Source organism: Pseudopodoces humilis, chromosome 1 (assembly GCF_049639895.1).
Source record: "Pseudopodoces humilis isolate 2021_Gansu_Grassland_sample_001 chromosome 1, ASM4963989v1, whole genome shotgun sequence".
Classification (NCBI taxonomy): Eukaryota; Metazoa; Chordata; class Aves; order Passeriformes; family Paridae; genus Pseudopodoces; species Pseudopodoces humilis.
Genome location: NC_142200.1, coordinates 34,360,115 through 34,378,327, shown reverse-complemented (window position 1 = coordinate 34,378,327; position 18,213 = coordinate 34,360,115). Strand labels below are relative to the sequence as shown.

The following is an 18,213-nucleotide window of genomic DNA, read 5'->3' as shown; positions in this document are numbered from 1 at the left end:
CTACTGACCTTGAAGATGTACAGAAACCCATATGTAAATGTTGGGATGCTCTGAAGACTGCTGAAAACAAACAAACAAACAAGCCTAAATATTAAATGAGTTGTAAATAAGAATAAAATCACAGTACAATCCCATTAACTGCTGAAAAATCAGCAACTGTGATATAATTTAAACATTTAGCAAATTGATTAATTACCCATACTTAGAACATTTTCCTGATTCATTCTATTGTCCTCTGATCACAAGAAGTGAATGAACTTTCAAGAATGGGATAACAGATTTGAACATATGCCATATGCTTAACCCAGCTATTCATCCAATTTTGTTTAACTCTTGCTATTTATACATTAAATGGAAAATCAACTTTTGATCTCCCACAGCTTGGTATCTACCATATGGACACACTCTGCATAAAAAAAAACAACCCACAAAGGCTGTTAACTCAACTAAACTCAAAAGGCTCCATAGCAGCATTTGCTAGACAAGAGTCCATGTAGCAGACAAACTCCATGCTGAATTTCACAGTAGCTAATTCCAACATCTTCCAACAGTCTGCTAATGAACAGTAATAATTTCATGGATGGCAAAAATCATGTTTATTATATGGTTTCAACAAATTGCAACAGGGCTAAAAAAAAACAAAACCAAAAATATCTTAAGGGTAACAACTGTCTCTGGTCCTTTACAATGAAAGATATAAAATGTTGGCATTAAAAATCCAGTTCTTCCTGGGAATGATCCTGTGCTGAAATCAGACTCAGCACAGAAGCATTTTAGAAACATCTTGAAGGAAGCCAAATACCACTTTCTTGTGTTGTCAGCATGCTAACAGCACTAAGTATACAATATAATAACAGTTGATTATAATAATTATCTGGAAAATTCATTTATATCTTAAAATCCCCATCATTTATTTTAGTTTTTAAAAGTAAGGTTCATCTGATTATTTCCCTGAAATTTACTGGAGAAAGTTTAAATAAAAAAGAAAAAAGGGTTTGAAAGCTCTAAGATACAGCCTTCCCTAAACAAAACTTGTATGAATAATAGGAATTGAACCACAGCAGCAACCAGTCCCAAAGGAAGAAAAAAAAAGCAAGTTTAATCTATGAAGGCATAAAGTCCAAGCTTCATATTTGATTTGCTAATATAAATTAATATCAATTCAGTAGAGACTCAAAGTAGGTAATTATTGAAACTCTTAAACTACTTATTTATTAGCAAGGAACTGACTTCTTTATTTTTAAGCAAGCCAGAATTAGCAGCTTCATTTCTAGTCAAAGGGACTGCAGTCCCCATGCAAAATAGGTTGAAGCATACAACAAGGTTTAAAAAAAGTGTTGTGGGGAACTTGTTGATGTACTGTATAAATACAGCATGTGGTAACAATTTTAATTTGTTTCAAGTTATTAGACTGGACTTTCTACTGCAAAATTCAATGGAAATCCTGCTTAAAGATATTGTAGCAGGTACTGCAAAACAACAAAATATCAAAACATATTCCTGGATAGAAATACATCCAATTGAGAATCACATCTTTTAAGATTAATTGTTCCAGAATAAAATTTATTCTTTTTTGCCTGTAATACCCATCTGAAACTACGCAAGTTCTAATCACACACCAGCACCTTACTATGTTTATTGATCGAGCAGCAGTCAGAAAAAAAGACTAATACAAGGGTAACGCACTTATGGTTTCTTAGGAAAAAAATCTGCAATTTTTTTGGGATGCTTTCCATGAAGGTCAAAGACCAGGGACAAATACCAACTGTGGACAAGGTCACTGTAAACCAAATGTAGACATGTGACACTGGCAGGGGAAGATGAGAAACCTTACAGTGTTAAGCATGTATCAATGCCCTTTTCATAAGTAAATGACTCCAGCCTACAATACTGTCAATCCTCACCTTCACTAGTATTAAATACTTCACCCTACAATTTGTTACTTTGATTTCAAATCATCTTACACCTTCTTAGCTCTTCATTTTAGTAAGCATCAGTAAAAGTCAGCATACTGAAGAACCTACCTCAGCACTTTTTCTTGTAGACTCAATAGTAACCAGAGAAGGTCACTGTATTCCTGAAATACTTTCACCACCAGTTGATGACAAGGTTTATCGAGCATTAAAGGCATCCTGTGTTGCCATTACTAATCCTGACTCCTCTGCCAATCCACTTAAATCTCTACCCTTCCACATACAGAACATACAGAACTCCACCACAAAAAGACAAGAAGCTGTCTTCTGGCACACTGTGTCAGGCAGATCTTGAGGCACTAACATCCAACATCCAACAGTCAGCAGTTATTTAAATACCAACTCAGATTCTATTATTTTTTAAAATATCATAATATTGTGTCTCACTCTGTAAACCACTTTATTTTTTTTAAAATCAACATTTCTGAGTTCCCTATTTGTTTTAATATAAAGTCTGTAAAAAAACAGGAAGTAAAAACATCTTAATCTTAAATTACTTCCTAAAATGTTTAACTCCCTGTTTTAGCCAATATCTCAATAAAGCAGACACTGGCTAAGATATTGAGCACAAAAGGCTTTTAAAGGCTTTAAACAGATGTGTTTTTATTTAAGTTATTTTATACCTCATAACTTTCTCAGTGTTTCAAAGTTATCTATTTTTTAAATTCTGCAATACTCATCACAATATTTCTTGCCTACAGTGAAAAGCGACTAGCTCATTTTTAACTTGCCAACTGATTTTTTCCCCATTTAAACAGAAAGCACTCAAAGCAATTATGACTGCGGCCCTCCCTCTGCCAGAAAAGAAGAATAATGCCCATTTACTCAGTAATGGGTACTGAAAATTCTTTTCCAGGTTTAGGAACATACAATTTGGTAATTGTACAGAAATCACCACTGTAGAACTCAGGCACCTCAATGGACAGGTAACTACTTTCATTGCTTATTATCATATTCTTAAGCCAGTGACTGTAAACCAGCCAAAGGCCATAATTCTGAAAAACTTGCAGGTACTTCTTAAAAACACTGCATTAACAACTACTTATTTTGTTACCTCACTGATTGTCAATTAGTTAACATGAAAGTCTCAAAATGCTAACAAAATGGAACATTTCTATCAAAGAAAAGAGGCAGAACAAACTGAAATGAAAACTGTTACGTCAGAGAAAGTTTTGCATTAACTGCAAGTGCTGCACAGAAACCAGTAACAAAAGTTCTGCTGTGTCATAGGGCGTGCAAATGCTTTGATGTAGCACAGTAAAAGCTGCTCTATTGAACCAGTATGTACTGAACTGGTACTATGAAAAGTCCAAGGAAGCGCAGTACCTGGATTACACTGAGACAGACATCAGGCACTGTAAAGCTGCAAAACCAACAGTCCTGACAGAAATGCCAAGTGGAGCATTGTGAGGTAAAAACAGTAGCTTGGAAAAGAACAAAGAGCAAAACTAAACTGTAGTTCTGATTACAGTAAAAAATACTGTAATAGCAATTATACACACATGACAGAATGAAACTGTTGAGTACAGAAATATATGATCATGTAGAGCTCACCAAGCAAGTTACATGGAAGTAAAAATGACGACTGTGTAATGTCTCTGACTGCAGAGAGGTCCTGAGATAAACAAAAAAATTAAAAAATTAAAAAATTAAAAATAAAAAACCACTAACATAAAAAATAAATCTTGTAAGGGCACAGAGGAGACCCTTCCATTGGGTCATGCTTTTGTATATCTTTGTGATCAGCTCTACACACACACAACAGTAAGCTTACCCTAAACTGTAACTCTCAAAATAAACCTATAGAACACTTACTTACATGACTGCTAATTTCTATTAACCCATGCAAAATATAAACTCACAGTAGTATTTCAATATGTAAATTGCTATTTACATTTGAACTGCTGATGATCCAGACTTTGACTAGACTTACAAATGGACATCCATCTTTCCAAGACTTTAAACCTTATTTCCTTACCTCACAGCAGCCATAAGATTCTCCCAGAAAGCCTATTACATTATGACTAAAGTCTAGGTTAACACCAATATTATAACAGTAGGATTTTAACTAATGCTTTTTTTGTTTTATTTGTCATCATTTGTCCCTGTGCCTGCACCTCTGTGTCAAGATCATAACTTCCTATATGGTTACTGAAACACAGTAGAGGAACCAAAGTCTGAACTTTTGTCAGTTTGCCATGATCCACAAAAAAGAAGAGCAGGAACTTGTACTGAGAACACACCTGAGGTAGCTCACTACATTAAACCTTCTCCCCTCGATATGACTTCTTTCAAAAGAAAGCCTTTGACAGACAAAAGGAGCTTTCAGTTATTTAGAACAAGTAATGTGGTATTTTTAAAGATGATATACTGATGTCTCCTACATTTCATAATATTTCATTTTTTTCCAGGGGGAAGGGGGCAGAGGATGCTTTCTCAAAAATAACTTCAAGAAACAATCAATTTCCAAAACTTGTAATGTTTAGAAAATATACAATAAGAACACTCTTTAAAGAAACTCTGGGTATCTAGGAGAAGGGGATATTAGGCTACTTTGCTTAACAATGCTGAACAGAACAGCCTGCATGTGTCTTCCTGCTGTGACCTTCTATTATTAACAAACACATTGCTCCAGCAATAAATACACTGGCAGCCCCACAGCCCAGAGATGCACCAGCAACCAAGGGTGTCATTTTATTGGGAAAAATAACAGGAAAGGAAAGCCCAGGAAAGTTAACATAAAACAGACAGAGATGTGTGTATTATTCTTCCTCCAGGTGATATACTACAACTTGGAAACAGTGACTAAAACCAAAGTTTTCTGAACCTACTGCTCACATGAATATCCAAGGCCTAGGATAATAATATTTTTCTCCAAAAAACACAATTTCTCAGTGCAGAACCATAAGTACTGTAAAGGTCAAAAATAATCATGCAACAGAATCATGCTTCTCATTACCCAATCTCAACTGTTTCTCAATTTTGACGTGTTAAAGAAACCCCACATGCCAAGGATTACAAAATAGCATTACTAAGTGATGCAGGTAGTGAAAAATAAAATTTCTATACTCTACAAAAAACTGATTCTTTGTCCTTTGCAGATCAGAATTTAAGTACTCCAGTTAAAAACATAAATGCATTAAATGTAAGAAGCTTAGTTTTTTAACTGTAATTTCTCACAAAGTATTATCTTGAAGCTAACTATATGTCAACTTCCCTTTAATCATTAAATATCCCTTTAAATACATTGTTTGCCTACTTCCTAATTAATATATGCCCTTTTCCCTGTCTTTCCCCAACCATTCATCCACTCACAAAGAAGAAAAAATAGTATGCCACACAACAAAAAAATTGTAAAACTATTGTGATGCTACATCCCTACTACTTTAATTTTAATTTCAGCAAATACTATCTGAAATAATTGGCTTTTTGCCCTTTTTTTTTGGTCAGACATCATAAATTTAAACTTTACTGGTTTCAATGAATAATTAAATTTTCAAAAAGTGCAGGTAATTAAGACTACCAAAAATTAAAATTGAGTAAGAAGTCAGCAATTATAGACTGCATGTATTTTACCAGATCTGCAAGGGACTCTAATTAAACACATATTAATTGCCCTAATCTTCTTAGGCAAGTAATAAATTGGAAGAGCTGATTAATGCACTGGATTTAGTTCAGCTTGTTAAATCTGACAACCTGGCAAAGGAAGACTATCTTGAAAAGCTCTTTTAGCTAAGTAATTGGAATTTTACTCTCAGTAATTTGCCATTCCATAATAAGATCTATTTAGTATATTGACTCTTCATCAGTGTTTTCTTTTTTTTTTTAATACTATTTATACGGAAACAGTAGCATTATGCTGACCATAAAGATAATGAAAAATTATGAACTTTGACCTTTATTGTCCATCAAAAGACACTTTCACTCTGAACAGAAACTAGGGTATTTCCTTGTAGGCAATAAATCCTAATTAACTTTAATTCCAGAAGCTGCTAATAACATTTTAGAAAGTCCATATGGACACATTAAGTCCTCTACACAATTCATGAAGCCAGCAACTAAACCAGTTTTCGATATTAAGTAACTGCTGATGACTGCTGGAATACAATGAAACACCAATATTCAAAGAGCTTCAATTTCTTCTCTCTTTTTTTCCTATTTATGCAAACACTTCTGCACATACACATGACAAGGGAGTGTAACATTTTTGCAATCTCAGGCTTAAAAAAAATAAGATAGAGAAGTTTGTAAACCTCCAGGCAGAGATTTTAAAGGTCTGATATCCCTCCAACACAGTTGTGTACTCTGAGCTTATAACACGGAAAAATGCATCAAGTTTCACTTAAAAATAAGTAGATGTAGGTGAACAAAAGAAAAAAAATCTCCCTTGCTAAGGAAAAAGGCAGCAAGTAAAGAACAGGGAATCAGAAATTTTTATGCTTGAAAAATGTTTTGAAGTATTCCATGAAAGCTGAAACAGTTCTTCATCTGTCCTAGAAAACGTGGAAGTATACAAAGTCATTCACATGAAGAAGCTTAGAAAGTCATGTGTTCCAAATCAAGTTCAGTCAGAAAACAAATCCTAAACATAATATTATCTAGCTGCCATCAAATTTTCATTCTGTACTCCTCAGAGCTGACGTTCCATACTTCTTCTGTAGAAACTGTAACTTCCAGGATCTACAATTAAAATTTGTTACTCTTTTGTTAACAAAATCTAGTGTTTATTGCACCTTGAAAATCAGTCACAGTGAACCTGAAACCTATCTTTTGTTCTTTAAGTGTAGTATCAACTAAGCAGTCAGACAGACATCAGTTTTGAGCAGCAACATGATTTTCACAACTGAGCTTTAACACAATAAGAAAAACACCAAGAAGTTGAACAGATAATACTAGAGGACTGATAAGCCATGGAAGAAGACATGAAGGTACCTCAAACAACTGTCAAACTCAAATGTCTCAAATATTTCCTACCCATTCCTCAGGATGCAGTGCAATTTACTGCTTACCACCGAGGTCCCTAGCACAGGATAAATTCTTTATTGTGAAGGTGGTGAGGCACTGGCACAGGCTGCCCAGACAAGCTGTGGATGCCCCATCCCTAGAAGTGTTCAAAGGCAGCTTGGATGAAGCTCTAAGCCGCCTGGTCGAGTAGAAGGTGTCCCTGCCCAACATAGGGGGCTGGAACTAGATCTTTCAGGTCCCTTCCAATCCATGCCATTCTATAATTCTATGATTGGATAACCAGGTGGAAACTCAATGTCAACTCTCATCCTCAGTAGTCTTCATGAAAGAAATAATACTTTGCCATCATGTTATTTGGTTTAAGTAAGTGGTATAGTCTTTTTCAATTGGTTGTGTATTAATCGCATTGAAAGGGTTGGGGCTTGTGCCTGAGTCTCCCACGTACTACTACAAGAAACCAGCAGTAGAAAACCAATTCCAACTACTTTCCAGCTGATGGCATTGACCATTTAAAGATTTTTACACTTGTTTAGCTTCACTTAGGTTATGAGAAGAGATTTCATTTTTGAAGTTGAGGTCTCTAACACAGAAACCTTCAAATCTTATAAAAAGACACATGATGAGAAAAGCCCTCAAATTTCAATATTTGCGTTAAACTGAAAGCAAAGCAAACTGGAATGCTAAAAAACCTCAACTTCCTAGCACAGTGTCAGTTCAGCACTGCTGAACATAAACTTAAGTTTGAAATGTGACTAATATTCAGTTTGTGATTTGCCTGCACTCCATTTCATTGCTTAAGACACACCGCAGCTTTATCAGTGGCAGAATACAGTTTATCATAAAAAAGTACTGAATAGGGAAAGCCACTGACTTTTATTTAGTTAAGTGAGAAAATGGACAGTGAGAGTAGAAAAATCCTTGGTGAAAAGGAACTACTGAGATGACAGGATGTGCTTCATCTGTCAGGAGCAAAAAGCCACTGACTACAACTTCTGGTCCAGAAGATGCTGGGTTCTGTCCCACTTGAAAGAAAGAAAAAAAATCTGGAAAAGCAGAATTCTGACGGAAGTTTCTATCTTTTTTGTATAATTTGTTTGCATTTTTGTAACACATTATCAAAAAAAATTAAATCCCAAATTACATTCTGAAAATAATAAAATATTTTAGATAGAGCAATGAGTTAAATATGCAGATTCTGAAATTACAAGGGAACAGAGAGCATGAAGTCATTTAGACCAAAGCATCTATTAGTGTCTAGTTTCAGTTCAACAAACTGTATCTTCTGGTAAACTGAAATAAAAACTAGAACTTGCATTTTGTAAATCAAATCAAAGACAGTAGAGACCTTGTTTTCTTCCCTACAGACCTTTTAACAAAAAAACCCCACAATCCAAAACCTAATTGTGATAAAAATAAGTCTATATTTATCTTCTTGGAACTCTTCTACCATCTTTCCCCATATTTATGCAGGCAGTACAAAATTTCAGCATTTCGTGTCAACATTAAAACCAAAAATCCTGACAAGCACATGACAAAATCTTGTGGTTGAAGATGCTATGTATTTAAATTTTCATGATATCACACTTCCCAAATGTTACAAGCATACAAATCAAACGTATGTTCTTACTGTTGCCAAAGAGCTTTCTAGAAAGGAAAAAAAAAAAAAAAAATAAACACCTACAAGATTTCCACTTATCTCTCATTTTCTGCACATATCTGAACTTCACTCTTTTGGCCCTTGAAATTGAAACCTAGAAAAAAATATTGTTGAAGAGATTTCCATAAAATTCTTTAAAGTTTCCCAAGTAATAGTTGCAAGCTACAGAGACTGATAATGAACTACCATTCCCCTCTCAACTTTTTCAGAACATCCCTGCACTCTAAATAGACATGCAATCTATACTAAAAGTAAGTTCTTTAGAAACACATGCTTCTGTTATTGCCTAAATGTTTCTGGTCTTATTGTTATTATAAAAGTAGCAAAACTTCTGTATATTTCACTTAATTACGCTTGTCCTTAGAAAAGGTGAATATCCTAAGATTTAATTCCATTTTTTGCTATATACATCATATTAGAACACCTATCACTTCAAAAGTTATACCATTATTTTAAAAAAATTGACACCTCTCTTCTAAATTTTAGAAACTTCGTTCATTTTCTTTTTAAAGGCACATGTTTTAAATCCTTGTGTTTTGCATAACTGGTGAATCACAAGATGATATTCAGGTATAATGCTGAATTCCATGCCAATACATAATCATCTTTAGCTTTAGCACAATTAATGAAATACTTAAACAGCAGTAGTATTTCCTAGACCACACAGAACTTGAGTACAGACCATAATTTCCCCTCCTTCAGGTTCTCACGTATAGATAAGGAGTGTCAGACAGAGGGAAATACAACAATAATCCTGTAATATCCAATAATAATCCCAAATCCTAGGCTGTATCAAAAGCAGTGTGGCCAGCAGGTTGAAGGAGGTGATTGTCCCCCTGTACTCTGCTCTTGTGAGACCCCACCTGAACTGCTGAGCACAGTTCCAGTGCCCCCAACATTAGGACATGGAACTGCTGGTGCAAGTCCAGAGGAGAGCCACAAAGCTGGTAAGAGGACTGCAGCACCTCCCTTACAAAGACAGGCTGAGGAAGTTGGGGCTGTTCAGCTTGGAGAAGAGGTTGGGTGGAAACCTCCTTGCAACCTTTCAGTTTTTGAAGGGGCCTACTGGGAAGCCAGAGAGGGACTCTTCATCAGGAACTATAACAACAGGACAAGGTGCAAGGGGTACAAATTGAAAGAGTTTAGATATTAGGGAGAACTTCTTTACTGTTAGGGTGGTTAGGCACTGGAACAGGTCGCCCAGGGAGGTTGTGGGTGTCCCAAGCCTGGCAGTGTTCAAATCCAGGCTGGATTAGGCCTTGAGCAATCTGGTCTAGTGAGTAGGGACTAGATGATCCTTAAGGTCCATTCCCAGCCCTTAATATTTTATGTTAATAGAAGACCAAGAACTGGCAGGGCTGTGGTACGGAGGAACTAGCAAAGTCCAGCCTTGTGTTTTTTCTAGAAAAAACTTGTACACTTACAGCACAAGTGACAGAGGTTCAATTAACATATTAAAATATTCAAAAACTTTCTACAGGAATATTTAATATACAACATCACTTGTGTTTTATCCTATTCTAAATAATTGTTTTAAACATTCATCAGAGACATCTTAATGCAGCAACATGACTTTTCTCCTCCCCCATGGAACAGTTCCTCACATCTCCAAAGTCCTGGGCTCCAACAGAGCACTTCCAAACTGCGTGTAAAATAATCACCTTCAGCTAGTTTGACGGCAAGTTAATTTTTGCTGGGACAGACTAATCTTTGAAGGAGGCTGTAGGGGTTTCTTTTGAATAATGATTCGCCTTAGCTCATCACATAAATTTCTGTTGAGTAAGTGCACACATGCATCACCTCCAGTGTGCATGTACACAAAGATCTTCCAATATTCATTCAGCAGTTAGAAATCTTGAGAAAAATCCAACAATCACAAATTTTAAGACACATAACCCATCTGACACCTTGTACAAAGACATCAAGAGACCACTACAAACCTCGTTAACTTCTACTCCATCTGTAAGATGCTTTCTCAACACAGAACTGCAGATATTTACTTCCAAAAATACATTGAAACAAATTCCCTACCCAAAGGTGGGGTTCAAAGAATAAATGTGGCAGATGCCAAGCAATTTCTTTAAACATACTACCGCAAGGCAACCTTATAAAATGATGAGAAGGATAAGAGAACCTGAAGGGACACAATTAGTTATCTTGTAACAAGGCAAAGAAAACTTGTTTGGCAAATGATCTGCAAATTAATATTTCTGGTAGACTATGGTTTGACTACTTCAAAATACCATAAAATGAAAACCATTAATTGCCTGCAGCCGCATGATCTCAACAAGGAAATATTAGAAGGATATATTAGAAACTCAGTATACAAATTCAAAGTTTGACTTTGTATCACAATTATATGTTTACATTGTTTGGATCCAACATCCCATTGTAAACTTACTTTTGTATTACATTCTGTAAGCTGAGCATCATACCCAATTCACTTTTCATCTTTTCTCTGTTGACACGGCACTCAGCCAAATAGCGGAGAGCCTGAAAGAAAGAGGACCACAGCAGATCAGCAGTACATCCAGTACATTATCAGTCATTTCTGTTAGTGCACATCTGCCAAACAGTCACAGAGGCAGTTCTAGTAGGAAGAGGAAGAACTATCACCTACAATGAACACCAAAAAATTATTTTATTTTTATAAATACACAGAAAGCACAGAGTATCTAATCTATGAGAAAAGGCTGAGAGACTGGGTTTGCTTACACACCAGCTAAGAGCCTAAGGGACCATTTAACAGCTGTCTATAGCTATGCAAGAAGACTTTACAAAGATGGTCAAGCCAAACTTTCCTCTACAGCAGCAGACAAGGGAGAACAGCCACAAATTGTAGTTTGGGAAGTTCAAATTAGGTATTATAAAAAGCTTTTTTTCCTCTGAAGATAGATTCCTTTGAAGAACAAATGACCTAGTGGAACTGCAGAATGAACGAGACAAAGCTACAACTGACCTGACTGAGTGCTGGTGACAGTCCCAATTCAAACAGGAAACTGAAGTGAACGACTTCCAGAAGTCCCTTCCAATAAACATTTATGTGACCTGAGATCTAAAGTAATTTTTATACATGATGCTTCCAGTACAATTTCCATCAATTCTGTGGGCTCCCCCACTACTAGAAACCTCATCATTACCAAGTTCCTACTGTCCACAAAAAGAGGTCCAACACGTGTATAAGCTTTTGAAGACTAATTGCAATTTCATCATTCCATGCAGGAATAAGAATACAAGCAGCAGCAAGCTTCTTAGCTTACTGTGATCTAAACTGGGAAATTACACTTATTTATTGCCACGGTCTTGTTCACTTGACTTTCAAAGTAGATTCTTTGCACAATTTTACACTGTTGACCCCAGTTGGTAACTGTATATTCATAGGATATTTCTAACATAACACTTTTCCAATTAAAATGTCAGTCCTCTTCATGAGACATCTCTCTATAGTTTGTGCTGAGAAAGTTTTCTTAGAAGGAACCATCAAAGGTTTACTGATGTAGGTACAAGAACTGTACTTGAAAAATCCTGCAATACACAATGATTTATAAAATGGGGTTTGTGACACAAGGTTTAGAAGTGCACCAGCTCTTTATATATATAGCCATGTAGTACCTACACTGCACAGTAACTGCTTTAAAAATAACATGCTCCTTAATCCCTTCAGAAAGAGAGGACTAACCATTGGGGTTTCTTTTTTCCAAGTCATCTTCAGCACATATCAGGAAAAATTCACAAGACCTTTTTATTGTCTTTTAAGAAACTATGGCTGCTTCCTGGCATGGTGAGAACTTTAGATGCGATTTTTGTTTTGTTATCTCCTGATGTGGACCAGTATCAATGGTTGCACCTTATAAATGCTGTATATCCATTTATTATCCTACTTTTCAACTATGGGGAAATACCTAAATGATAGCTCTCAAGTAACTTGCATGCTATGAAACATATCCTTGCGTGTAACAGGTTTCTCATTCTTATTTTGGCAATTTACTAAGGGTGCAACTCAGCTGGACAAAGGAAAACCTATTCTCTTCACAGCTGGTTCTTTGAGTCACTGCTCAAATAAGACCAAAGTCATAAGACCAACTTAATTGACCCAACTTTTCAAACACTAGGGAGTTCCCATTCCTCCTGCCTCCCATGGGAAATACAAAGAACTGAACCTCAAAAGAAGTGAGATCATTTACACTTACTAAATTCAGAATACTGAAATCATAGGGAAAATTATTATGAACTTTGGCTCAGCTTCTGTTGAAGCTGAACACTTACCTGTGTTAGTTTTAAGGCTCATATATATAAGTTCGTCATAATGAATAGGACTACATGCATACTTTAATATAATTACACTGCTGCCAGTCTTAATAGAAAGACATCTTGGATGGTTTTTATGTGAAATTTTAAAGTAGTTCCTTAACTTCAGGGACCTATTTTTTAAAATTTTAGTCCAAATTTAAGAGGGGAAAAAATAGTAGTATTGCCTGTGTTACTTCTGATTTATTTAATTTAAATCATTCAAAACTTCTAACATTTGAAGAATATCATAAAGAATTTCTGAAATCAAGACTAGAGAAAACCAGAAATATATAGAAAACATATATCACTTCTTCAGCAGATACAAAGAAAGGACTGAGCTGAAACTACACCTGGGGAGAAAAACACCCTCCCTGAAAAGTTCTACAACACATCCAAGAAGTTAAATACTAGAAGTTAAACTATTAGATTCATACAGATTGTTGCAATTTCAGGTACAGGAATTGCTGAGTAGTACAAGAAGAAATTTGAAGTCAGTGCTGCACATCCCTTTATTAGCTACACATTTAGGGGAAGATAATTACATTTAACAATCACATTCAAATCGAAGCACTTTTTAACCAACAGGAAGAGTACAAAAACAAAAAGACTTTTTAGGATGGAAAAATATAAAACATGAAGTCTAAAAAGTTGCCAGCAAAGATATTTAAGCCTTCAGAACCCAAGCAGCTCAAGAACTCATAAACACAAGGAGTCTGAGTAGCAGACCAGAACATGTTTTCACAATAAACCAATCCATTTCTCATTGCAGCCATGTCCTGGTCTCCTCTAAATCCAATTCTTAATCCACTCTAACTGTAGGTTATCGCTACATGGAACAACCCATGTGTCTCCCATCCTCATCCAAAGAGATTTCCTTTCAACACAACTTGAGTACTATCAGGGGCTGTGGAACCACACTGCAAACTGGCTTAGTCCTCATCACTCCGGACAAAGCCAGTCCTTTTATGCAGAAGTAATTTTTGTAACTTGATCAGAGACTGATTTGTGAATCTCATGAAAGCAGTGAGAATACACAGCCCAACATAACAAAGGAAACAAAAGAGAGTGGGACATCCAAATAAGATCTTCTAGGATCACAGCCTAAGGAAACTACACTGGGAAGAAAAACAATGCAACACACTCCCAAGAACACTAAACTCAACACCAAATGCTAGGGCAAGGCTAACCTAAAAAACAATTAGCAGGATGCAGGTTTCTGGCTTATGGGACCTCCCTCCCCAAACTCAAAAGAAATCAAGAGTCACCAAGGTAATTTCATGAAGTCCACTAATATCCACTATGAAAACAACACAAATGAAAAATAAAGAATTATGGTACAGATAAGTCTCAGTGATATAAAGAATAATGTACACTTGCATGTAAAAGCCAGAGCTCTTTGTTCTTTTACATTATTTACAATTCATTAATGACAAAAAAAAGAGCACCACATAAATATCAGTGGCTTAAAATCTAAGAATTCTAACTCAGCTCTTGAAATTACTAAATTTCATTTAAATTTCTGACTTTCATTTCTCCCATTTCTAAGTAAGAAACACATTTTTAAAACTAATATTACAATTCAGGATAAGAAATTAGGACTTCAGCACTTATGATTTAGAACAAGAAGAAACAGACAGAAGCTGAAAAAACTTTTCCTTTTAAGTTGTTAGATATTGACTGGATTGATATTATTGATTAGATGTTGACAGATTCGGGGTTGGTTGGTTCTTTCATTTTTGAGAGGGTTTTGTTTATTTTTAATACCATAAGGCTAGTCAAATGCTGGAACAGTGTGCCAGAGAGGTCATGGAAAGCCTTCAAAGTGCTCAAGATCAAACAGATATAACCATGAGATGTGATCTGAGCATACCTAATTTGGGCACAGGATTGGACTACTTCACCTCGGGAGGCTGTTTCTAACCTAAGATACCCTATGATTGGATTTTGATTTTTATAATGTGAGTATCAAATCACTGTCCATATTTACCGAGCTCTGACTTTATCTTAAGAAAGAGATTTAAGGGTCCTTACCTCCCTCCACACAAAAAGTCAAATAGCTGTATTAAGAAAAAAATGCAAAGTAAATTAATAGCTTTTAAAAAAATCCCCTGGAACAATGTGTCATTTCTGAAATGCATGGTTTTTATAAAAACACATGTAATGCATATCAATATAACCAGGCATTATTTTCCACATTTTCACTTGTTTAAACAAATTGTTTAAACAGCTTTGTTTGTAAACTGCTTGTTTAAACAACTTGTTTAACGAAGTTTAAAACTGAACTACCAACACAGAAATTTATCTCCAGAATACTTACTAGTAAAGCTGAATGAACAACCTGAGGATTGGGATGGTCCAAAAACAGAATAAGACCTGGCAGGCATCCTTGATCCTGAACAATGGCCCGTCTATTCAATGGATCAGCTGCTAGATCTCGGAGTTGGTTAACTACAGATAGTGCATCAGGCTCCTCACTCATAGCAGAATTCATCTTTTCTGCACCATTCATACAAAATACCTGCTGAAAAAAAAAAGTATTATTACTATCATAGCATTTATCATCAATTAAAATATGGACAAACAAAAGCACAAAGGCAATTATTTGTTCTAAACAAAAAGGTATAAAAACCCACGGACTAGAATCCACAGAAGATGGATTAAATTGATAAGGATGTGGGTCCTGAAACTTATAAACTGGAAATATTAATTTCCTATGCAGAGAACAGATATATTTGGTTAATAAGGTTTTTATTTGTTTCCTACGTGTCATTTCAGACCAGTCAATCTTTATGGGAGTATTTCATGTTGGTTTTTTTTCCTTACACTACTGACATATCCTTTCAATAAATCTGGGTTTCTCAAAAGGGCACCCTAGAAGTCTATAAACATCCTTCTGCGTAAAGGCACAAAAAGTGTTTTCAGAGTAGCTTTGGCAATCAAAAAATTTTACAGAAAAACAAACCACAAAAGTATACAAAATATTAACAGTGTATCAAAACCAGCAAATATTAAGCCTAATTCTTCATCTATACATCAAATAACTAGTACAATGCCATACAATCAAAGGCAGAAATGGTTTTACAGGCTGGGTTTGAGTTGTTTTTTCTCCTTTTCATGAGTATCCCTTGATAAAAAGAGAGCAAGCAGGTTGCGCCTTGCTCCAGTCGAAGTCCAAGCCACCAGATCAATTTCAAAGGAGACACATGTTAGCTTGAAAGTATCAGATTGCAGAGCTGTTTATAATAACAACAGGCAACAAAAGCATAGGTTTTCCCAGAGAAAATGCTAAACTCTTGTGTAAAAAACACAGCTTCTTTGTGCCTCTGAAACTACTAAATGCTAACTGTAGTCCCGCTTGTTGCCAGTACCAACTCAGCCAAGTAACTTAAGGCACAAAAGTGGGAGTGAGTACATATTGTTAATTTGTTAAATAACTCAAATAAAGAGCAAATACAATTTTTAGGTAATCACATTCTTTTAACATTATTTGCCAATGTTACGTAGTTTTTCCTCACTGAAGGTTGGCCTCTGGGGAACATAAATTTATCACACTCATCAAAAACAATGAACCATAAATATGCATTTGGATTACGATAATTTCTGATAATTATGACATTTTCACATAGAAAAAAATGCTATTAACCTCTAAGTCAATGCTTTTTACTTCAGGAAAGTGACAGCTAGAGTGAAAAGTACAGGCAAATGATTAGTCTCCAGACTACTTCTCTTGATTATCAGAAATCAAAAATATATCAACTGGGAGATACAGCACCTCAACCAATACAAGTTTGTGTTTCCAAAGGGAAAAATTCTAAATTAAAAATAAACGAACAAAACAAAACCATCAAACAAACAAAGCCAAAGCAACTCTGTTGAGCATTATTAACTATTTTCCCTAGTACATTTTATTCAAGACTTAAAAGTCAAGTGTGGAGCTGATGCTAATCAAAGTCTCTGACCTCCAGGTCCCAATCACCAGATCATTCCTATAACTCTTTCCATCCTGATCAGCTTTTGCCTTTTTCCTTCTAACCCTCTGAAAAAAAAACCAAAAACACTCCCTCCTATTCCACTAGGCTACTCATCTGAAGGGAGCTTCAGGAAAGATGGAGAGGGACATTTTACAAAGGCATAATGACAGGAAAAGGGGTCTTTAGGACAATGTCTTTAACCTGAAAAGAGGGTAGGCTTGGATTAGATACTAGGAGAAATTGCTGTGAAGATGGTAATGCATTGGAACAGCTTGCCCAGACAAGCTGTGGGTGCCCCATCCCTAGAAGTGTTCAAGGCCAGCCTAGATGAAGCTCTGAGCCACTTGGTCTAGTGGAAGGTGTCCCTGCTTAGAGTAGGGGGGGTTAGAATTAGATGCTCTTCAAGGTCTAATCAAACCCAAACCCAGACCCTTCTCCATCTCTCCTAAGCCTCAACTCCGGAGACAACTCTGAAATTCTCACCCTTCTCCATAACTTGCAACAATCAATTCCATCAAAACTGCCGCCCCCCACCCTCTTCACGGAATTTTTTAATTAAAAACATCAGGTGGTCTTAAAAGTTATAATAAGATATCCAGAATTCAGGAGTCTGGCAGAGCAGCGAGCCAGGTGCCCGCTCCTGTTTCCTCTTCCTAGCTTTGAGATCAAAGCCTGACCCAGGCACCGCAGCCCTATCTCTCTGCCGTTTTCCCCCTCCGCTCTGTGCTCTCGCCCAAGCGGCCCTGGAGAGGAACCTCCACAGCCCCGCTGCCAGCCCTCCCTAGGCGGCTGAGGCCTCAGGCCGGCGGGGACTAGGCCCCGGGGTCTCAGCTCCCAGGCCCCGCGGCCGGCGGAGACTCAGCCCCGCAGCCACCGGGCAACAGGAGCTCCGGGATGTATTCGGAAAGCAGGGGGGATCTCGGCCGCACACGCCGCCCCCTCACGGCCCTTCCCGGCGCGGCCTATTCCCTTCCCCGGCAGGGCCGTACCGTCGCAGAAGCCGTCCCTGGGCGGACTAGCAGCTCAGCCCCGCGCCCCCATGTCCCGCGGGGCGGCGCAGCCTGCGGAGAGCGACGGGAGGAGCACGGGAAGAGGCTGGGGAAGAACCGCGGGACGAGCACCGGGACGAGAACGGCCGCACCACCCACCGTAGCCCGCTCTGACCCGGCACTGCGCAATACCGCGCAGCGCGATTGGTGCGTGCAGAGCGTGACTCTCCGCCAATCCTGGAGTTCTTTGTTCCTGGGAGAGCGCGGTGCAGGCCGGGAGGTGTAGTCCGAGGGCTGTAGTGCAGAAACATGCTCCTCTGCTCCACTTGTTTTGAAATTACTTTTTGTTTTCTTCAAAGACGGTTACC

General features: G+C 37.1%; 1 protein-coding gene across 2 annotated transcripts in view; it reads right to left on the bottom strand.

Annotated features, from left to right (window-relative positions):
• ARMC1 (armadillo repeat containing 1) overlaps positions 1 to 18,058 on the bottom strand; it is a 33,839-nt gene extending 15,781 nt beyond the window's left edge. Inside the window, exons 1-3 of one of the 2 annotated variants that reach the window (XM_005517124.3) lie at positions 17,846 to 18,058; positions 15,203 to 15,406; positions 10,997 to 11,088 (exon numbers count right to left, since the gene is read on the bottom strand). In XM_005517124.3, the coding sequence (XP_005517181.1) occupies positions 10,997 to 11,088; positions 15,203 to 15,394 (284 nt within the window). In that variant the 5' untranslated portion in view covers positions 15,395 to 15,406; positions 17,846 to 18,058. The remainder of the gene's footprint in view (positions 1 to 10,996; positions 11,089 to 15,202; positions 15,407 to 17,845) is intronic. The other variant, XM_014257971.2, reaches the window with a different exon arrangement.
• Positions 18,059 to 18,213: the final 155 nt, after the last annotated feature.